General features: G+C 40.6%; 1 protein-coding gene across 1 annotated transcript in view; it reads left to right on the forward strand.

Annotated features, from left to right (window-relative positions):
• Positions 1 to 23,756, forward strand: part of rsrc1 (arginine/serine-rich coiled-coil 1) — a 118,528-nt gene that overhangs the window by 52,559 nt on the left and 42,213 nt on the right. The window contains exon 6 of the mRNA XM_020653935.3: positions 4,519 to 4,570. Coding sequence (XP_020509591.2) covers positions 4,519 to 4,570 — 52 coding nt within the window. The remainder of the gene's footprint in view (positions 1 to 4,518; positions 4,571 to 23,756) is intronic.

Below are 23,756 nucleotides of genomic sequence, written 5' to 3' on the forward strand. Positions count from 1 at the left end.
TATTTTTGACTAATGGGTCAGACGCTGGGCACTTAAGATCTGCTAAGCGTGTCTTAGTGTGTCTGTCATCGCTGTGCTGAGGTAAGTGTACAAGCGTGAGGCCTGCTGTGGGCGTACTTGACTTCCTGTCACAATTAGGGGAAGAGTTTGAGTTGACAAGAGACAAAAAGACACACATTAATACCAAATACCCAATCTGAAAAAAAAATCCCTTGCTGGGAAATAGATTGATCAACACAGATGAATAGCATTCTCTAATTCCAACAGCAGTGACAATTTGTTTTCTGTTTTGTTTTTTTCATTTTCATTTTTGAACCTTTGTCTTTTCTATGATGCTCTTTTCTGGCTATAGTAAACGTTAGGCAGAGGTGGCTCTAATAGGTACTGTATGTGATGTCTGTTTAGCCAGAGTTCTTTATATATATATAGTTTAAATATAGTAACTATTGAGGGTGCATATAATGTGATTTTATTCTTTTATTTTCTTCATGTACCTTAGTACAAATGTAGCATCAATCTGTCAACAAATGTTTGTTTTTCCCTTTCATTTGAGTGATGTCATACCTGTTTGAAACAGGTGTGGTATGTCAGGTGTGTTTGTGAAGTGGATTATGGGTACTTCTGAGGAGATTCTTTTTTCTAGAAACGTCACAGTAAATAGAAATACTCAAGATAGATGCTAATAAATGTGTGATTAAATTCATTTCATCTTAATGAGTGTTATCCTCATTCAAACATGCACAGGTCATGGTTGACTTTATCACCTTACCAGACTTTGGTCCTGCCCCCTAGTGAAATTTTCACATGAACACAGCTCATGTGTGGGTAACAGTAATCACCCTATAAGACTTCATCTTTTCAAGTACAGCTGTTTAGAAAAAGGAGGATGGTTGAATTGGAAAAATAAATTGACTCTTTTGAACCAGGTATGCAAGACTAGATCTGATGAACACATAGAAGCATTAATCGAGGGGATCTAGTCTTGCAAAGTGGTTCAGCATAAACTACAAGAGACAGATTTCTTTTAGCTCCTCTATCAGATACCTTTTTAAATTCTTCCATAAAAAACAATGTGGTTGACAAAGACACTCAGACTTTCCGCACCAGTCTTACCCAAGTCCCGGCGGAATGGGGGACAAACAATGGTCAGATAACTATGAGGATCAAGGAAGAATGTCAAGTAATGAAGGTTATGTGCAATGTAAATTATACTGTGCTTTTCCTCATGGAAAAAAAAACCAAAAACAAAAAATGTGGTCACTTGATCTGTTTTCTTCTGAGTGTGTAACATTTAGCATTATTCAAGTCAGTGTGTCAGTGTTTTCTTCATATTCCAACAACCATTGCAGCTCAGCTCACCTTATAAACAAGAGTGAATCAAACACAACGTGATGAACAATTGTGTACATTATGAGCATATTTCCGCCTTTCAAAAATCCATGGTGCTTTGTTAGAAAATGCAAGCAGTCGGCTTGTTACAAGGTTTATAATTGCTGCAGCCAAAGTGTCATCCAATAAGAAATGGACCCTTATCTTCTCCTAATGATCAGACCATATTGCATAGATAGCCCATATACTGTAGGTAGTTTAGAGGTGTTGCAGAGCATCTTGTTCTGTTAACAGGATAACAGTGCTGCAGTACATCAGTGCATCTTTTTACTCTATGTGTGACTGTGTTACTCATTCAATTTTACTATATATATTTTTCTCAACATATTGCCCTTCCCATCCTGCTCTACGTCTGTCACCTATACGTAATCCTGCCCATCTTTGGTCCCCTCTATTATCCACTTCATCATTTGCTTCTTCTTCATACTCACCCCTCTTTTTTTTTGTTTTCTGAAGTTGTTGAGCTCTGAAAAAAATGTAACCATCATTTATTTTGCATTTTTCTTCCTCTCCCTGTTTATCTCTTTCCTTACATGATGATAATGGGCATGGTTCTAATTGAGGGGCGAAGCCACTTCAGGTGGGGCGGTTGCGTCTCTCCCAGCGGGGGGAACACACATCTGCCTCTGGGGAGAACAATTAATGCCGTTTTATTGTTTACTAATGAATTACCCACAGAGGAAAGGAGCATGCATGTGTGAATTAAAGGGATAAACAGATTGTTGGGAAATAAAAACATGCATTGCCCTGTGTGTGTGTGTGTGTGTGTGTGTGTGTGTGCATGGATGCATTAGTTGAGGGTTGTTTGTTCTTATTATATATACTTATTAGTGAGCTGATTTGTAAATTACTTCACATTGCTTGTGATGATGATTATGTATTTATATATAATTATCCTGTTTCAGCCACCATTCACCGTCGTTCTGTAGGCAGGATGCACAAACTTTTCTGTTTTTCTGTTTCTCTACTTCTATATCTATTTAAAGTTGATACAAAGCATAATCACCCAACACAAAAAAAACTGCTGGGATTAGCTCATAAACAAGTTGCACACCCTTACCACAGCCCTACTCAAAGATATAAATTCAGCTTTTTTCCACAAGTTAAAGAAAATATGGATTATTTTACACTTACCATATCAGTGTCTTGAAATCTTAAGTTTCAGCAGTAGCAGCTGTTTTCTTCCCTGTCATATTCAGTGTTAAGTTACCCATAGCTGGCAGAGCTGTGTGACCGTGTTTGTGTACTTGAGTGTGTGCGTGTGCATTGAGGATGCATGGTCTTACACATGCCCGTAGGCCAATGTAAACAAATGCTAATGTAATTACAGAGGGGGCGTCGTAATAAACTGTAACTAAGATGATTGCACAGCACACAATGATCAGGTTAGTTTAGCTGCGATGTGTTATTGCTTTAAATGACGGGTTGCACCGAGATTGATTCCTGTGGCATTGGAATTGTTCACTAGGCTAAGCCTTTTGCCATTTATCTTGGTACGGATCCTGCACAGGATTTTTTTTTTTTTGGGGGGGGTGGGGGAGATGAATGTTACCGTTGCTTTCAGCTGCTTGTCAAGGGAAAGTGTGCATGTGTACACATCTATGTGCAGGCCTCAAGTGTTCATCCTCTTCTCAGGTATAATAGTGATTAGTAATTCCAGCTGCCAAGAGATGCCAGTCAGTGTGAGCGTGATCCACTATGTCACCTGCTACAGGGGATTCACACACACACACACACACACACACACACACACACACACACACACACACACACACACACACACACACACACACACACACACACACACACACACACACACACACACACACACACACACACGTAGCATTAGGTGTACGTCAGTCTGTCTGCAGTGCCTTGATGTGCGTTCCATCTACACTACAGCACCCTGACATCGCTGCATTAAAGAGGGTCATTATATTTCCCTGGCTGCCACCGAAACGAAAAAGTGACGTTTTTACAAAGTGACAAGTTTACAGTTTGATAAATCAGATTTTTTTTTTTTTTTTTTAATGTTGGGTTGGGCGGGGAGCATGGTGAAGGAATAGTGGGAGAAAAGGAGGGGAGAGAGAAGCGCTGCCTGTCAGCGACGCCCCGGCCCTGTCGTCTAAATGATGCTCCCAGGCAGCGAATTCGGATCCCATCCCCATTAGCATTTAATTTCTCTCTAATCCTACACACAGGCTCCACTGCTGCATGGTAACGAGGGCCGCCGTGCCTCTGCAGCGCCAGGAAAACCTCTGAGAGCAATGTGCAGCCTTTTTTTTTTTTTTAACAGCTCTGCGCCCTGTCATCGCCATCATTCTTCCTTGACAATTAAGACCCTCAAATCTAATAGCAGCGATATTGGAATTACAGCAAGGCCCTTTTGAGGGCAGGAAAAAAAAAAAAGAGCTGCACCTCCCAATACAGCTGTCAAAGCATAAGGCCCTCCCCTTGTTCATGCCCGCTAAGCGATTCTGATGCACACACATACACACTTACACACACGCGCAGGATGGGAAGGGGAATATGTTGAGTCTTTTGGCTGTGATCTCTGTAAAATGTGCTCTCAGTGCCCTCTTATCCAACTCTCCAAAGACTTGTTACAGCAGCTTTTGTTTTCTCTCTTCCCTCTCTCTCCCTCTTTGTCTCTAAATTTCTCTTCATCTCTTCCTCATTGATTCTCCCTGGTGTGTCAGAGATGTTGTTGCTTTCTGTTTTTCACAAGCAGGGCTTTTACAGACAACTACACTGGTAGATTGGTGAAGTTGTCCCCTGGTGCTCCATGAGGACAGTTTAAAGGAACATTCGCTCAAATGATTGCAGTTAGAGACGACCCTGGGTAAAATATATTGCAGCCTAAGGGATGCAACAGTTTTAGAGCTGGATAACTATGCTTTGTGTTGCATCAGGCCCTCAGGGTGGTAAAGTAAACATGTATACTATCCTTTGGGCCTCTGCATTAATGTGTGTATGTCCTGCTTTACTGTCCCCTGAGCTCAAGGCTCCATTCTGTAGTAATCCCTAACCATGGTCCAAGAATGAGGAGATCTCAGTTATTTAAACGACCTCATGGTTATATAAGTCGACTAATAATTGTATTCTGTTTTATGTGCTTCTTTACTGCAGACTCCAGCAGAGCAGGCTAAAGTTCGGATGCATATGGTCTTGCAGGCTGCAGGTAAGAACATGACTGCTCTCTCTCTCTCCTTTTTTGTCACAGCGGGGTTCAGAACTGTTGCTATACTCTTTGGCCACTTTGCCAATTGTGGCCAATGGTGTGCAAGAAAACTGTGAAGGGCAGCCTCAGTCTGTAGTCTGCCTCACTATGGTGGATAACAGGATGGTAATGTTGTGCAAAACATTTTAAAAAGGACTCCAGGGATGACAGTACAGATTGTTTGATCCACCAATTTGTCATTTATCAATTTTTTTTTACTCAACTTTTTTTTTTTTTTTTTTTTCATTAACAACTCCTTGTGATGTTATCTCTGGCTTTGCAGTATAGTCAATGTTTACACTATATGCATGAACAAATATATTTGGAGAGATATTACTAGTAAATGTGAATGCATTCCTATGCAGATGCTTTGGTCATTTATTGGCTTTAATGCCGAAAGCTGACAGTCAACATGTTTTGTCATGTGTACATGAGTATGTAGTGCTTATATCAAGATTCATAAAGAATCCAAATAAGTTTAAAAACTTAAGAAAATAAGCTTTAGGCATAGACATTTTGTTTAAAACTCAGTTATACATATTCAGAAACTCTTGTTGTCAAACAAATTCAGGAGTTACATCTTCTCAATAGCTTATCCCAACGGCAAAAAAAAAAAACAACCCAAAAACATTTGATGTGAAGCACTCCTGTCGTTACATATGTTTGTCACTTGTTGCCCCACAACAGCGGTTTTAAACTGATATGAAAAGATTTTTCCATTTTGCAACACATCCAGTGGAAACCTGTCCCATTTGTCTTTTGAATTAGTTTGAGAACAACACGATTTGATGTGTTGTTTAAGGCTTTGACATGGTCTGGATATTTTGGTTTTGTGCGAGGCCGCCTCTATAAACCTGTTTGTTTAATTGGCATTGCCAGAGCACCACAGTGCACCCAGTGTTCCTGTGATACCTTTTCACTAATCTGCTCAGACGTAATGATGTTTAGCTAAACTAGTTATATGTTTGATTAGAAAAACTTGTCTTTACGGCTACTTTACAGAGGATGTGAATATTAACATATGTATATACCTATGGAATATTTGGGAATAAGTGAAAAGTATAAAGATGTTTGCAGCCGTACCACACACATATTACTGTACCGGGCTGGAAATGGACTACAGCCAGTTTCGTTCTTGTTTCCCCGCACACAGGCTCCCAGTTCCCCTCCCGTCCCTACACACACACACACACACACACACACACACACACACACCACCACCATTATTTCACACACACAGACGACTCCATACACACTCGCTCTTGCTCTCTCCTTCTTTGAGTGCTTCTGGGCCCATATTCACTGCAGCTTAATTTCAAACACTCGTCCCAGTCCATAAGTCATAGATGTCACCATGCACGCGGTGTATATATTCCAGTGTGTATTCGAGGGGTAGAGTTGCGAGCCAGATGTGACAGGCTGAGATTGACTGTGGAGAAAGATGTCTTCATGTTTACAGTCATACACACACACACACACACACACACACACACACACACACACGACCCAGCACTTCAGAACAGGACTCTAATTTCACCACAGGAAATATATGAAAGTTGCAGGCATCTATACATCATCTATAAAGCACCCAGCAGCCACACACTTACCTCACTTAAGGCTTGTTCAGGCTTACTGTAGGCCGCAGAACAATGCGGCAAACCCCTGCTGTTATTTCACCGGTTTGAACTTATTAAGGCACATTTTATAGACTGTATCAAACTCCAATCGATGCACGATTTAATCACTAGTGGAAATAATAGATTTTTGAAATGGAGGAAAATGCAACTTGTGCATTATAATTGATTCAAATAAGTTTTCCCCTACTTAAATATTTTGTGTATTGTTTGTTAGACGCCACAAAGCCACCACATTTACTGCAACATAAGCCTTGAGGTTGCATTGCAGGTAAAGTGTCATAAAATATGAACATGTGGCTCTAAGTGCAGCAGGCCTGTGCTGGTGCAGACACAGGCCCAGAGCCAGACGGGGGACTAGAGGATAGGGTTTAATGTATTGGACATGTCTCTGGTTTTCCTCTCTCTCCCGGAGGCTTCCAGAAGAACAGGTTTACGGCTCAGTAAAAGATTGTCCTGTGGCTGATGTGCCGTAAAATACAAGTAGCAAGCACTTGTTAACGAAGTTTGTTCAAGGTACTTGAATTGATTCATCATTTTATTTCAGGCTTGTTTTCTGCCGCCTTTCCTTCATCATTGAGTGCCCACGCTAATTTAAATCATGTTTGTGTAATTACAAATATTAGGGATATTTTTTTTCTCCCTCTGACCCTGCAGCTGCTGAGTCTATCGCAGCCAAATCTTCTAAATTCATCGTCTCATATCTCGTCGTCTTCTTTCCATTTGCTTTTCCTCTTGTCACTGTCCGTCTCCCTGTCTTTGTTCCAGCCTTGTTAGCTGACAGAGGGTTATAGGGATGGAAAAGAGGGAGGGATTGAGGGTGAGAAGGAGGCAGCAGATGTTGGGAGGTTGTGTGAATGTTAATGTCCTGACGTAGCTGTGGAGCTTAAGTCTCCTCCTCCTCCTTCCCTCCTCCGTTCCTCTCTGAGTGCCCGCCAGGCTTTCTCTCTCGGGGTCTCCTGACATCCTTAAAGCCTGTGGCTCTCCACTCCTCTCCTCCTCTTCTCCACTCTCTTCCACCGCTTTCTCCCCCATCCCCTCCTTCCATCCCTCCCTCCCACTCCCCCTTCCTCCTTTTGTCCGTCTATGGACTCTCTCTAGTCAGTAGAGAGCAGATCATCCCATGGCTAAAGCGGCTCAGGCCTTTGTGTTGGGGGGCTCTGTGGACCTGTAATGAGCCCCCTCGGCTGGCCCGCTGGCCTGCTTAGCGCTCACTGGGGGCTTTGAGTGTGTATGTGTGTGTGTGAGGGTGTGTGTTGTGTGTGCATGTGTAGTGGGATGAGGAGGTGAGAGGAGGAGGGCAACACTGGCCCCCAATGAAAGAGCTGGATGGATATGTTTATGGGTCACTTCCTGCTTGGCCTACATATCAAACACACACACACACACACACCCACACACACACACAAACACACACACACACACACACACACACACACACACACACACACACCTCCCCATATTCCTAGAAAATCTGCTAATTTCACCAATGAGAGAATATTTTTCACAGTTCAGTTAATTTCAACTTTGATTATTCTTTTAAACATTTATATGAACAAAGCCAGCCTTATTTCTTCTTATTTAATGTGCAAAGAATATACACATAAAGTACATAGATGTATTTAAAATATTAATCATGACATCATTCATTCAGATGTATTTCACTTTAAAAAAAAGAAAAGAAAATCTGCATGTAACTTCTGACCATTTGTCGTGTTCTCTACAAATCAATGTTGATCTTTGATCTATAAAAATGTCTTAATGGTGAAAATGAAAAGGTCGATCACTGTTACCCAAAAGGCCAGGATTACTCCTAAAATGACTTGTTTTATCCACATTGCAACCATTTTCAGTTTACTCTTACAAAGGAGTAAAGAAAACAGAAAGTGTTTCCACGAAATAAGTTGGAATCAAAGAAAAAAAAAAAGACACTGTACACATTTGTTCATCAGAATAGCTAGTGAACAACGTATTGATTAATTATTGCTCCTATTAGCAAATTGCAGGTTAAAGAGATGTTTTGATGTCCTGGTTTCCTGCTCAGAGTATACCTCATATTCACCATGGTAACAGGAAACCTCTGGCACAGGTTGAGAAATTCCAGCTGAATATAGTTGAATAGAAGTATAAAAGTGATGACATGCTATCACTTCAGTGTGTCTTGCTCAGAATGTAAGTTCATCAATATGTTTTATTTTATTTAGTATTGAAACAAATATCCATGAACTTCTATTTTATTGTCTCTGCAGTTTTTCATCAATGTCTGGATTCTTCTCCCGACACACTAGCTGAATATCCCTTAACACCCATATATACATTTTCTGTTTCATTCTTCCTGCTGTCTAAAGTAAATCAGTCAAAAAAAATAATCTTCATTTCATTCACACACAGTAACCATGACACTCTTCTACATCTATTCAACTCATTTCTTTGCAGCCACTTGCTGCTTCTTTGCTCTTTTCAGAGCACTGTCCATTTCCACTCAGATGAGCATGAGCACTTTGCGCAGCAGTGGGCCTCTGCTTATCCACACGTCAATGGGGAGTGTTTGCAGAACACCCACTAAGGACCTGAGGGCCAGGGGTCATCAAAACCTCCGTCCTCTCCCTATTTGAACCTTTGACAGCAGCAAAACAAACAATCCTTAAGATCTCATCAGAGGCTTGAACTTGGCAGGGGCTCGTGGGCCTGAATTAACTTTCTCTATTGGTTAGTCAAAGTTTTACACCTGGCTCAAGTTGGTAAGGGAAATATGCCCACTCCAGACTTTAACAATGTTTTAAAAACACAGTATCTGGTTTGTAAGTGGGGCTCAGTCATTGACTACTGCACTTCTCAGACGTTTTTGTGGTGCTTAAGGTCTAAATCAGAGTCCATGATGCTGAGCTCTGATAAGCGTATTGGATTTACAAATGAGGGAGGAGAAGTTTGGATTGAAATGACACAAAATAGAAATATCCTCTTAAACACACTTTTTTAATGATGCAAATCTCAATTTATTTAGGCAAAACCGTCATTTTGGACTACAACATAATTTCATTTTAATCTAACCTTTACAATATGCCCTTTTCAAGCGTTCAGGTAAAATATATAGCAGGTGTCTGTTGTGTAAAGGTCTAAAACCAATTCATTCATCCAGTGTTTTTTTAATTGAAAAATTATGTTCGTGTTTGATAATTTCCAAATTCCCTCAACTTTTGAACAAGAGATGTTGTGATTACATGAATTGTAAAGTATTATAGAGACTGACCCGACAGGAACACAATTGAACTACATTTAAGAGATTGTATCTGACATGTTTCTCTGCCTCTTCTGCACGTCTGTGATTCTGCATCTTTGCTCATGTCTGTACTATTTCTGTAAGTTTGTCTGTCTGATTGTACCAGCTCCCTGACCGAGTGACAGATATAATGAGGGGGGGGCTGTAAGCTTAACATCATCATGCGATAGGACTAATTTTTCCACAGTAAATACTGGGTATTAAGCTTCTCTTTCCCAGCAGGGGTCCTGATGAAACGCGCACACACACACACACACGCACACACACACACACACACACACACACACACACACACACACACACACACACACACACACACACACACACACACACACACACACACACACACACACCCTTTCTCTCAAGCTCTCCGCTTCTTTCCTCCGTCTTCCTTGGGCTTTCAGTACCCACCAGCCCCCCCCAGACCCCACCCGCCCGAGCCCACTCCCCTTAGGCCCTGACAGATGTGTGCTGAACAGACCACATACATGGAGGGTGTCACCTTACCCCCTCTGGAACTAAAGGGCTAATGCGCCGCATTTAGGAGGCTGCCGCCCTTTGTTCTGCCAGGGGACGAGGAGACTCACTCGACTCCTTACATGGCACAAGTCTGCTTTTTTATGTTCCTCACCTCTGCAGTTTTCTTCCTCTATAAACCGACTTTTCCTGCATTGTTATTCTTCCAGTTTGCAGAGTTGTAGGGAAGTAAATGAATAATTACACCTCGCTTTACCTTTAGTCGAGACGTAACTAAGAATTTGTCACATATGCTAGTTAGCAGTGACCTTAATCTTTAAGGGGATTTCTGTCACAAACAACAACTAGGGAATTTCCCAGTAATAACTCCCAACCACATGTTCTCTTTGCAACATGCCTTATTATCACAACAACAGAAGCCTGTCGCTTGACTGCGAGTATTTTCCACCAAAATGATGGCTTTTGTTGCATCGAAAACGAGGGAACTTTTGTGCCAAAAGATGGCACAACTGTATGACAGCTTTGTTTAAAAAAAAAAAGAAAAAAAGATGCAATTATTCTGTTTCAAGGTCAAGAGAGCCTTGTTTTTTTTTTTCAGAGCGCTGCTTAGTTTGGCAGTATTAGTGCTGCTGAATTTAGATTTTCTGATTAAACGGGAAAGGTTCAGTCAAAGATCAGAAGGTGCCGAAAAACCAGGCTGGGAATGAAACGGCTAATCACGACTCACGTAGTTTAATGATTAAAACAGCTCGGACCGTGGAGAAGATTTGCTAATGTTTACCCTGCGGCACTTTTTAAAACATACCAGTTTTAAAAGCTTCAGCTTAACAAATTAGAAGAGATGCTTCCAGGTTAGCTGGGTGTCATATTCATTTTTTCTCCAGTTTTTTCTGCTAAGATTACTTTAAATGTAACATCATATTCAAATAGAGGCAATAATGAAGCAGCAGCAGAAATCCCCTTGTGCGTCTGTGAAGGAATGTGTCTCCTGTTGTCCTTTGGGAGGATAATAGCACAGGGGCGTCCTGTAATTTAGTGTCCGTAACCATTGATCAGCTGGATTTATGTGCCATTACCTCACTGTTCCAGTCAACAGTTGTAATTATGTCTCAGAGAGAGAGAGAGAGAGAGCGAGAGAGAGAGAGAGAGAGAGAGAGAGAGAGAGAGAGAGAGAGAGAGAGAGACCTCCGGTTACACAGGACCTAAATACCTGAATAAGCTTTTATCAAACGGCCTCTGCCGCTCACTTAGCAGCAGATTGACACCGGTGGCAGAGCGTCTGACCTCCAGATGAGAGGGGAGGATGGATGGATAGACAGGTTTGTCGGGCTCAGTTAGAGAGCCATAGCTCATGGTAAGAGCTCTGTGACTCGAACTGCAGCTCTGTATGTGCTTTAAAGGTACATGAGAAGGTTTACAAGGATCTCCCAGGTCTTCTTATCTACATCTACACTTAGATTAATTCAAAATGAAATAAGCCCTCCAGTTCAAAGGTGTCTGTCAAAGGCAGGGTGCACGGTGTGACTCAGGGACTGCAAGGATCAGGGTTTTATGTAGGATTGATTTTTGGTTTGTTCTGCTGGAATAATAAACCGAGGTCCTGCTACTATATGTCTTTGTTTTGCTTTGGTTACGCACTCCTTTTCCAATCTCAGTGCACAGACATTTTTGCAAACTTTAAGATTTGAGCTTTGACGAAATGTGGCGTTAATTATATATGATGAATAATCAGAGATTTGGAGATGTGATTCATGTTTGAGTTTTATTTTAACTTTCACAAAAGTCCCCCCAAAAAATAGTGAGTTCACAGCTTTGCTTATGTTGCTTACTGTTCTCTGGCCGAAAAAGAAACCTGAATATTAAGAAAAGACTAGAAATGGATAGTTGTGTTCGTTTACATCTTTAAAGAGTACCTGATTTTTTTGACACTTTTGCATAACTTATAGAAAACCTGTAACGTTCCTTTTAAAACTCACACTCACTCATTAATCACAAGACCTGATGTCCGCTAAAGCCCTTTGGAAAATCATGTTATGTGACATAGTATGACTGTCAATAGATAGTGAAAAAATGCCAAGTGCATCCCTTTTGAAAAGAGTGAAATCCATAAATCTGATAGTTTTATGTGATTGATTAATAAGCAGGTCAACAGGAAATCTAACAATTTAGACTTCTTTATTAAATTAATAGAATTTGAAGTCCTATTCCTAATATTAATAGTTCAAAATGCGGCCTGGTTTCAGCTTTTCACTTAAGGGAAGTGTTGTTTTTTTTCAGGGTTCTTAACTGTAAGTTGGACTAAAGACCTTTGAAGACGTTACCTTTGGGCCATTTCCAATAATGTCTCAAAGATTGTTTCTGAAAATATCTATTGATTTGTTGAAAAAGGAAACGTAAGTGGAGGCTTTGTAAGCAGTGGCTGTGTTTGAAGCATGAGTAGGTGTTTGTGTTTTTATTCTATGGAAAGATTCAATTTGTTTTTACATTTTCCTTCCAGCTATCCTTATCTCTAGAGAAAGTGTCATTTCCCTGAGATTGAAGGTCTTAGGAGTGTTAAAAGAACTTGTCAAATTAGTGTTTAACTTTCCCTGCGCTGCTTTTGCAAACAATATATACTGTACAAGAGAGAGGTACTTAGAGGAAACTCTCTGATTTGGTGTGTTTGTGTCTGTGTGTGTGTGTGTGTGTGTGTGTGAGTGAGTGAGTGAGAGAGAGAGAGAGAGATAGAGAGATGGGGAAGGCTTTGTTTTTCTTCTGTGGGCAGATTTCAAACAGCATCTGGTGAGCTCTTGGAAAAAAAGACCGTTATGAGTATGTTCAAATCCAAACCGAATCATTTCTGCTCCCTCCTCCCTCCTTCTTCTCTCCTCCTTGTTGTCAGAGACTCATAGTGATATATTTCCCTCCTCCCTCTCTCTCTTTCTCTCTCTCCCTCCCTGTTTTTCTCTCTCCTCTCAACATGTAGACATTTCCATAACAGAAAAAGAATATTCTTAATTTGCTGCTTTCCATAATTTTGCAACATATGGTATAAACGATTTTGATGCAAATGTATGTGCTAATTATTTGCAGAAGAGCCTTAAACAGGCCCGCCATTGAAGTGGAATGAAAGCAAATTTGCAATCACCTTAAATTTTGCTAACCATTTACTGTTGAGTAAACTTTGCTAAGTAATTTAATTACCTCGGACCGCTGGCAGGCGCTCAGGGCTTTTCTCAGGGGTGGGGGGTGGGGTTGGGGGGCTGAATTCAAAGAATGCAGAGTGAGAGATGAAGGAGAGAGTAGAAATATACTGCTGACACTGGTGATATTGACTTCTCATCATGTGGAACTTAAGGTTTTAAGAGAGGAGAATCTTTTAACGAGTAGTCCTGAGACATCTGTTTTTATACGTTTTGTATTTCTTTTAGATTGGATCGTCTCTTATGTTTCAATGTTTGGGCATGTATCTAAAAGGGTGTAATGGATGCAGCTGTCTGATTGGCCCCCCGTGTTAACATCAATACATTATAGACCTGTCCTTCCCTGCCGTCATGGTTTGTAATAATTTCTACTTGCTGACTAACTTTCCTTCATGTTAAGGTCAAAGCTGCAAGATGATGCCAAAACTAAAATGCCCTGAAACTGTAGTCCTTATTGGGTTACACTTTAAATTAGGGTCCCAATATTCCCCATTGACTAGTTGATTATTAGCATGCAAATTAGAAGTGTACTGGCTTTTTATTAGTCTTTATTGAGGGCTTATAAGTACCTATAAATGATCTTTATTCTATAGCTTATACACCGTGTTCTTAATATGCTTTTGTTTACTTCTGCCTTATGAGGGCCAGACTAAAAAAAACATATTAAGATCATATTCATGTTCAACATCTTCCTAATTTACTATCAATAAGCAGTAATTAAGAGGCACACTCACCGTTTTTGTCCTATTGGCTATAGACTGGTCCTAGTAAGCGGCTAGTTTGCTACTAATAAGCATGCTAACAAGCAACTAGTTACTAGTTAGAAAAGGTTGCTTGAAACTTTACATTTGCAGCCAGCAAATTTAAGAAGTCACTTAAAGGCTTTATATGCGATTTTTCACACTATATGAAAAATCTAATAAATCACACAAATATAAAATAAATCAAGTATATCCTCTGAAAATAACTCTGTGAGTAATGACTGTCTACAATGGGTTTAATACTCGAGTCCCACGGTCTGTGATGTTTTCCGAGTTTTCCGAGTCATATTTTCAGTTTGTTGACATCGCCGGGACGGTGGCTGACTCCTCCCCTTGCCAATAAAAGTTGTTTAATTGAGGGACTAGAGAAAAGAAGAATAACATACTGTACTCACTGCATCACTGCGTTTCTAGCTCACGCTCATTTCGGGTAAATTTACATGCAGTGTGAAGATACGAGCATAATAAAGATCGCTAGCATTAACATGCTAACACAACAATGCAGCGCAAGTTGTTTTGGTTTCATGCTGGTGCTCAAGGGGCGACATCTGCTGGATCAAAAAATCGCATTTAAAGCCTGTAATATTGTAAGTGTAACTCATTGGAATTGGATTCATTTAATTGTGTATTTAAAAGAGTAATATGTAACTATGACGTTTAAAATTATTAGAGAGAGCTGTCTCACCTCGCACCCCCCCTTTTGAGAGTTGATGTGCACGCAGGTTACCATGAAGCTTCAGTGTTTGGCCAGCTCTGCATCAGTCTTGAAACCTTTCAGTGTTCTAATCTCTCTCCATTATTCAAAAGCATCTCAAGTATTTAGCCTATTTATACAATGTTTCTGCTAGTGGAGATCATTATAAAAATGCAGAGGCTTTTAAGGTTGGATAGAATCAGTTATGTCTGAACCAGTTCGCTTGCCCGCTTCTATCGCTGGAGCACCTGTTTGTTCGCCATTTGCCATTTTTGGCAAACCAAGGGGCGTCCAAAATATCTGTGTGGGGGTGCCTTAAAACTGCTTACCTTCTCCGGTGTTTAAATTCAGTCGATATCTATCTTGGTCTTTGAAATCAGCCAAATCAAAGTTAATAGGCAACAGATTTTGTGTATCTTCGCTTGTTTTGCTCTATGTTCCTCCCTCTGGCTGCTTGCCTCGGATGCTTTTCCAGTATTCACCCAGTGCATGCTGGGACAAGCCCCAGCCCCCTCTGTGACCCTGAATAAGAATCAGCAAGTATAGAAAAGGGATGGATGGATGTTCAGTGTTCCTGTCAGAGATACTGTAGACTGGGATGTGTTGCTGAAGCAGCCTTGACCTTCAGACACTAATCACACTGGATTCTTCTGATGGCTCTGTAGGTGTTTGAATTGATTGGCTGTATTACATTAAAGAGCAGCAGCAACAACAACAACAGCTCCAAGGCTTGTTTATGTCAGTCGACGATGAAATATATTGTTATTGCAGACATGCTGATACCTTTTGGCTCAAGTTATTCTCTCTTTACCTTGTTATCACAACTACAGTTTTTTTTTCTTTCATTTCAGCCTGATGATTGATGAAGTTCGAGTGAACAAATCAAATGTTTCCTTGTCCTTGTTTCCTTGTTTACATATATTTTACAACATGATACCTAAATGTTCAGCTCAGCTGTTGTGCATGATCCAGTCAGAAGGAATGGCAGATGTAAATACAAACAAATCACCTAATCCAGGAGAATGATATAACCACGACACTCGTTATTGTACAGTTTTATAAGTATCCATCTACCTCTATGTATTCCATCTATTCCACTTACAACATTTGTAACTATCAAAAAACTTTGCCTACCTTTATTAATTTAAGATTTAAGATTTACTTTTTTATTGATCCTCGCAAGGGGAAATTCTCTTTTTACACTCTGTAAGTCATGCAACACACACATGCACAAACAGGATCCTATGGACATGCACTAATGGAGAGATGTCAGAGTGACGGAGCTGCCCACAGTGGGCGCTCCTGAGCTGGTGGTGGGGAGGGGGGTTTGGTGCCTTGCTCAAGGGCACCTCGGCAGTGCTCAGGAGGTGATCTGGCACCTCTCCAGCTACCAGACCAACTTCCATATTTGGTCCGCACCAGGACTTGAACCAGCGACCCTCCGGTTCCCAACCCAAGTCCCAAAATCCTTCGCACATCTATTTCAAGAGAAAAGTGTGTAGGAGTGTGATGTGTTCATCAAAAACTTAAAGGTAAACTACCGCACGTGGTGTAACTTGCAAGCAAATATCCATGGGCAACGTTTGGGTGCTATATCGTCATCAGGAAAAATGTGTCCAGATGCAATTAAACTTGGATGATTTAATGTATACTACATTAAAAAGGGAGAGTTGGATGTTGTCATAGCAAACAGCAAGTGGCCTAGGGAGGGGGACACATTTATGTGGTTTTATAGACATTCCACAGGATTTCATTAGACTGGTTAGCCTCTTTAAGCTTTACATGATCAAAAATAAAGATCTGACTTTGCTGTTACTTTCTTTCATCTCTGTCAGTGCCTGTGGGCTCTGTGTGTAGGGGCTAAGGTATGTTCAGTGTTTGTGTTCTTATTTAGGTATGAAGTATAGTATGTGTGTTACTGTCAGATGTTTATTTGCTTCCGTAACAAGCTCACCCACTGATTTCAACCAGAAATGAACTGTTACAGAAGTTTTCATGTATGAGGCTGTCTCTTGCAATCAAATACAACCAACTGTCATTTCAAAGGAGTCAGTATTCTCTAAGTTTTTTTCCCCCCTCCCAATTCTCTCATCAATATGGCCTCCTCCTAATATACAGTTGAAACAGCTTCCTCCCTCCTTTCACAGCAGTGAGTCTCCTCAGACACGTACACAGGAAGGCGTGGAGCTGCGATGGAATTGAAGTAATAAAAACCTCTTTGTTTTAGTTTGTATTGGACCATTCATCATCACTTTATTTAATACGAGGCTGTAATTGTGCCATCCCCAACCATCGCTAATGGCTGTGTTCGTCTTGTGTTTTCTTTGTTGATGGAAATGAATGAAATTAGGATAAACAACCGCAGAGTCGCGTGTAATCAAGCCCTGATTAATGTACCCGCGTTTCAGCGCCGTTTCTCATTCCACAACACCTGATATCTTTCCCATAAACAAATTCTGTTTGTCTAAATGAAGAAATTAAATGACGCATTTGATGAGTTTATGATTGACCCGGTCCGGCTCGTGGCTCATTATTCTCTGTCTGTTGAGGCCAAGAGGTATGTGACTAATGCTCTGTCACGTCACACAGAAGGATTTATCACCACCACTGATTAATGGCAGCCAAACAGCATTTTAATAATTTTATGATTGTGGTTTCTGGCAGTCGCAGAGAGAGATCGAGAGAGAAAGGGAGATAGCAGGGGGGAGGAAAGGAGCAGGGGGGGAGTTTAGAGGGAGAGGGTCCAAAGAGAGAGAGAGAAAGTGTTCATCCCAGATTAAATGTTTGATGCCGTTGCAGGCTGTGCAGACTGGAGGCATGATTATGCGCCTTATAAACGTCGCCATGAATCTTCCTCTTGCACTTGAAAAGTATTTCATACACATGTTTAATGAATTTCACCCGCCTCATTATTACATTTACGTTTTCCACTGGAAAGCAACAAATTGGCAACAAATCTGTGTAAAATATCCCAACAGTGAGCGATTGCTTCCCTCGGGGGGTGGAATGCAGAGCTGGATCCAGGGAGTGCTGCTGATTTACAGGTCAGGGACAGGAAGGGGTTAAAATGGAGATGTTGATATGTTAGATGATGTCGTTTTAATGTTATAGGCTGATCTCTCCCAGCAGATACTGATCGTATAGCTGGAGATGGTGGTATGGACTTTTGTAATAAAGTTGTGTGAGGTCCGAGATGAGCACTTCACACAATTCTCCTAACAGTCTATCATTTTCTACATTTTCCCCTTTAGTTACGGAATCTTTTTGCATCCTGACCACTAACCCGCAGGTAAAAAAAAAAGATGCAACAGTGATCATTTTTCAAATCTGGAATGTATCTGTTATCACACCAGTGAATTCCATTTGCATATTTGGTAGCATGAACATAAGTTGCCATAACAGTGGCTTGTGAGCTATTTTATTGTTTATACAGAGAACCGGCTTATGTCAGTTTTTACATAGAGGAAAAGACAGTTAAACTCATTCAGTTTGCCCACAGTCCATGTTTGCACTGCGCTCTACAAAAAAGGATTTATTAATATGTATGCAGACCTGCAATGTCCTCTGTGGCTCTGTGTGTTAAATACGATTAGAGTTGGGATCCTGTGTGTGAACTGAAGGGAGAAATGACAAGATTGACAGGTTCAAGTGTAAATTAAGTAGAGGGGAGGCACATTTTTTGTAAAAAAGCATTTGTTCTCATGCCTGATAAGCGTCCTTTCCAATACGCCAACAGACGTGTGATATTTGGATTCAAGTCCCAGCCATGTTTCATATTACAAAGTGTAACAAGTAATCACATAAGCTTTATTTCTACAGCCGCTTTCAGAACACCAAGTTACACGATACATTTCAGGTTCATATAAGATTAAACAAGTTCATCAGGAGATGGCACATCATGGAAGAATCAAACTGAAAATTAAAATCATAACATAAAACCAAGATGAAACCACAAAGTTTTCAGTCGTTTTCACATTTTGAGCCACCTTGCATATAGAGCAGTCGTCTGGTTTCTCTATAAAAGGACTTTAAAACAAAGACCTTTAAGCTTTTATTTTTAAGATGATCAAGGACATGAATCCCTCGCATAGACTTAATTCCAGATTTTCTGACGTGAAGATGTGACCTACGTGAACCATGGATATAGTCTACATTGAAAAACATTGAACGGCTATTTTCCAAGAAGGGGTGTTATAAGCTGTTTGGTGAAACAAGGACAATTTCAGGACATCTACGAGCTTAAATGTGTGGGGATAGTTTTCATTTACACATATCCTTACTATGTTTGTGTTAAGCTTTAACTTAACCTGTTGTTTACAAGTTGATGGCGAGGAGCCATGTTATATGCAGATAACACGGCTTGTGTTTATGTGCACGCTGTGCATGTACTTTTAAGGACCATATGTCGTTAGCCTCCAGCTAACAGTGATCTTATGAATTATTATACTTTATGTTAAGGTTAAACTGGATAGTGCGGTGCTGTTTTGAGCGTTGTTTCTGTGTCTTTGTAACTTCTGCCATTAACCAGCTTTGATGTCACCAACGTCCCGATCTTGGGAGCCAAAATTTTTTATTTGAAAATCAACACTGTTTAACTGTGTTATATGGACGTTGTCACTTTTTTTGTGCATGCGCCTCAAAGTGATCAGTTAGTGGTACAGCTTCGATCTCTCTCTCTTGCATTTGAGCAGCTTTGAGTTGGTCGCTATGGTTACTGGTGACGCTTTGTGTCTGTTAAGCCTTCTTGGGACCTCCCCTTTATCAAAATCAGTCTTCTGTTAAAAAAATAAAAAATAAAGGTAACTTTTTCATTGCATGGCCTGACAGTTTGTCACAACAATAAATGACATGATCAGTGATCAAGTGTTTTATTTTTCAAGTATATATTCAATAAAAAAATTAGATCTGCCCATCCTGAATGAAGCATTCAGTGATCATCTAAGTGACTCCTACATGGTTTGGTGTGCTTTAAATTGACATTACATCTATTCTGTATGTACCACATTGGATACAAAAGGGGGATTCTTAAGTTTCCAATTAGTAAAGCTCGTTATTACACATTCATTGGTAAACAATTGGGCTGAGCAACTGAAAACTGGTACACGAGATTGTAGCGCTGAAAACTCAAACCTCTCCTCTTCCCTTTTTTTGGCTTTAGATTTAAAATTAGCAGCTTTATAAAACTCAAACAGTCCCAAGAGCTGAAATAACTTAGTTTATTAAATATCCAGTGTAAACATATTACTCATATCAGATCGATAGATAATGTGGTGTGAACATACTTTTACCACTCCTTATTTTAAGTGTGAGTTGGATATTATGACCCTCTCTTGTAAGATTGATTCATTAGTATGTGTACATAGCTTCCATCTGTGTTCACTCTCAGGAGACCCAAGAGTTAAACTGTACATGCCCAAAGCACATATTGTAGTGACTCCAATGAGGTTGAACAGCATGTGTTTTTATTCCTGCCCACACCAGCAACCTTTCAAAGTGAATGTTAGTTTGAATTAGATTAGTGTGGGTCATTTTTCCTCCTAACTCAGAGACACAGGAATAAACGCTGCACGGCTGATAAACATTTAGACACCTGTCGTCTCCAATCTCACGTCCCCCGGCCTCAGTAACAGATGGAAGTCATGAGTTGTTTCCAACTTCTAATGGAGCCCTAATTTCGTACAGATTGCACAGTTACCCTGCTCCTGCTAACACACACACACACACACACACACACACACACGGTTCATTATGTCTCTGCTCTGGCCCCTGCTACATGCCTCTGTCTACCATTTCTCCCTCCCTTGATTAATACTGATCTGCTTTGGTCCTGTGGAGTAAAGGAGAGTATAACATACCTACAGATGCATCATACCTATGAACCTAAGAATATGCTTTCTTTTCTCTTTGACAGATTTTTACTTTTTAGTGGCCTTTACAAAACAAAAATCCAGAGGATCCTGTTTTATACATGAATAGATGTAAATAAAGTAAGGTTTAAACCTTAAACTGTCACACACACAAAAGAATCAGTCCACTTTTTTTTTTTTCCAGCCTCAATTTTGACAGGTGATATTATTGAGAATCAAGTCCTCACTTCCAAAGGAGACCTGGTCAAATCAACAGCAGGGCCCTCTTTTTCAGTCATGCTATACAAATACGAACTACAAAATCTTTCATTAAACAAATTTCACTGCTCTGAAAGTCGATTAAATAATCACTTTTGCATTTTGAGTGGCGTGCTTTCCGGGGGCTGCTTCAAACTGAACAAGCTGTGATGCACCAATGACCACATGCTAGCTGTCTACTCTGCATGCTTCCTCATCAAAATTTCACTTTTAAATGTCAGGTGTTAAAACAATGAGGGGTTTTATCTGATTACACAGCATATATTTATTTCATTATACAAGGCTATTGTTACATGGCAGCTTCCCATGAGGACGCTGGAGGTTGGATAGTTCTTCCAAAGTCTTTATCATGCAACTCCAGTGTTTTGTAGGGGGAGTTTTCCCTACCAACCTTTCATACTTTGAAAGGTGTTCATTTTAATATCAACAGCTTAAATCCACCACTACTAAAATGTTAATGTCCCCAGAAAGCTCAAAACATAAATCAGCCGGTGGTTTGATCTCTATTGGCTGTGATTACCGGTGGTCAATTCCTCCTAACACATGCTTTGTTTGAGTGTTTATACAAGCTGTCTTTAAATGTCTCGGTTCTCTCACACTGTCTCTTTATGTCCTTTACATTCTCTGGGGTTACTTGCGATATCCATACTCAGACATAACAACCTCCCTCTGTGCGGCACGGCCAGCTGATGACAGAGACATCCACCCTCGCTCATTCAAAAGGGCGGACACTGCCACTTTATTTATAGTAGGCCACACGCACACACACAATTACACACATCTAAATAGTTCATTAGTCCAAGAAACCACACCCAACACTCGCTTCTTTCTTCTCCTCTCCCTCAGCCTAACCCACTGGTTCCAGTGGACGGGTGAAGAGAAATAAACACTTAATTAATCCTACATCGACTCATTTCTTGCATATTTCTGCTTAATTAGTAAACCAGGCAATAAGGGGCCCCCTTAGCACCACTCTCCTTCCAGCCAGGGCCTCCATCTCCTAGAGCAGAACTCCAGCCGTGTGTTAAAGGAGAAATAAATATCAGAAAGTACACTGGCCCTCTTTCATCTCCCCGAGCCGAGAGAGGAGAATTTGTGTGGGAGAATTAATGTTCATTTAATTTCCCTTCTTTCTTCTGCTCATATATTTGCATTCCACAGGTATTTCTTGTGTCTCCATGTTTCACTCTTTCTCTCTCTCTCTCTCTCTCTCTCTCTCTCTCTCTCTCTCTCTCATATACACACACACAGAGAGAGCAGGGCATTTTTATGGCTACTACATCTGCAGGACACATGTTCACTTAATGTACATTTGTAGGACAGTCTGTGCACCATGAAATAGTGCGTGTTAGCTTGTAAGAAAGATGTCCAGGCCTCTATCTGCTGATGGTGAGAGTATATTTTCTGATGTCTTGGACATTATTCCTTGTTATCAAGGGCCTATCTGTCTCTCTCAGTTTGATTCATGTCTCTTTAGAGCCAATGGACGAAGCCAAAGCCGATCCAGCCTGCAGACTCCAGCGCAGAGATTAATGTCATCAGCTCTGTTCAGTCTCAGAATAAACCAACGTTGATCTGAACCTTTGTGGACACCTTTTTAGCTACCTGAGGCCAGATCCAGTCTCTGTGTGTACTGGTGGCAGTCAAATACCTGAAAGATCAAAATAGTGAAGGGTTGTCTGAGCCCCTGCTGAGTAAAGTCTCTAAGATGCAGAGCAAGGAGCTCACCTTCAGAGTGAAGTTGAGTAGTCATCAAGAAATCAAAGGCAGACCTAAACAAAGTGTCCATGATATTTTGTAGCATCAGTTAAGAGAAAGGAATTTTTGTTAAAAACAGAAATGTTTGGTTTCCATTTAAAATCGGTTTACAGCACAAATGGTTAGCCAGGTTTACTCATGACTAATTATAGTCCAGCTTAATAACTAGCAGCTTTCCAGGGTGTACCTTGTATGTTTGTTGACCAATGTCATAAATCTCCTAATTCTTGTGTATTCCAGTCCTCATTTATTTTATGTATATAGTTTCTCAACATTTATACAACATTAAGTCCCCTCCAGTCTGACACTCACCGCAGAACAATCCAGTACGAATGAACAATGATGTTTTGCATTTCCCTGCATGTCACACTGCAAAAGTTTACAGGTTTTTGTTTTCCTACCTCTCAAACACATGTCTTTGGGCAGGTGTGTGGTATATTTATGGCTGCTCAAGTATATTTGACAACCATTTATGCATTTTTCCTTTATGAGATCTGCGATCGATAAACTAATGGGCGATCTCATCTCACTATGACCTCCTCACGACCGGTTGCCAGTTGTGTTTAACACATTCTCTGTGTGTGTGTGTGTGTGTGTGTGTGTGTGTGTGTGTGTGTGTGTGTGTGTGTGTGTGTGTGTGTGTGTGTGTGTGTGTGTGTGTGTGTGTGTGTGTGTGTGTGTGTGTGTGTGTGTGTGTGTGTGTGTGTGTGTGTGTGTGTGTGTGTGTGTGTGTGTGTGTGAGAGACAGAGAGAGAAAGAGAGGGAGCACATGTATGGGGTCTTTGAACAACCTCTATCTGAGTTTAGTTGAGCTACAGTTATTTCTAAAAAAAAAAAAAAAAAAAACCTTTTTAATCCCCAATACGTGTTCAAAACCTGGCAGCGTTTTTGCAGAAGCAGGCTCAACCTCTGACCTTTAGCTTATAGAGTTTATGTACCTACCAAAGCACATGGAAGTCTTCATTACTCCTGCTGGGACCAGTTTACTAACAGAGAGAGACAGACACAGTAATGAGGGGATACTCCATTTTCCACAAAATGTTCTGGTGTTAGATAAGTTGTAGAGGTGAGGGGGAGAGTATGAGTGTTTGTGTGTGTGTGTGTGTGTGTGTGTGTGTGTGTGTGTGTGTGTGTATATGTGTTTGGGGGTGTCTCCAGATCAGGACTAATCGCTGGGATCAGCTGCAGTGAAAAGGCGAGTCGTTATTCTGAATTGGCCACGATATGTCGTTATAT

Source organism: Labrus bergylta, chromosome 11, assembly GCF_963930695.1.
Source record: "Labrus bergylta chromosome 11, fLabBer1.1, whole genome shotgun sequence".
Taxonomy (NCBI): Eukaryota; Metazoa; Chordata; class Actinopteri; order Labriformes; family Labridae; genus Labrus; species Labrus bergylta.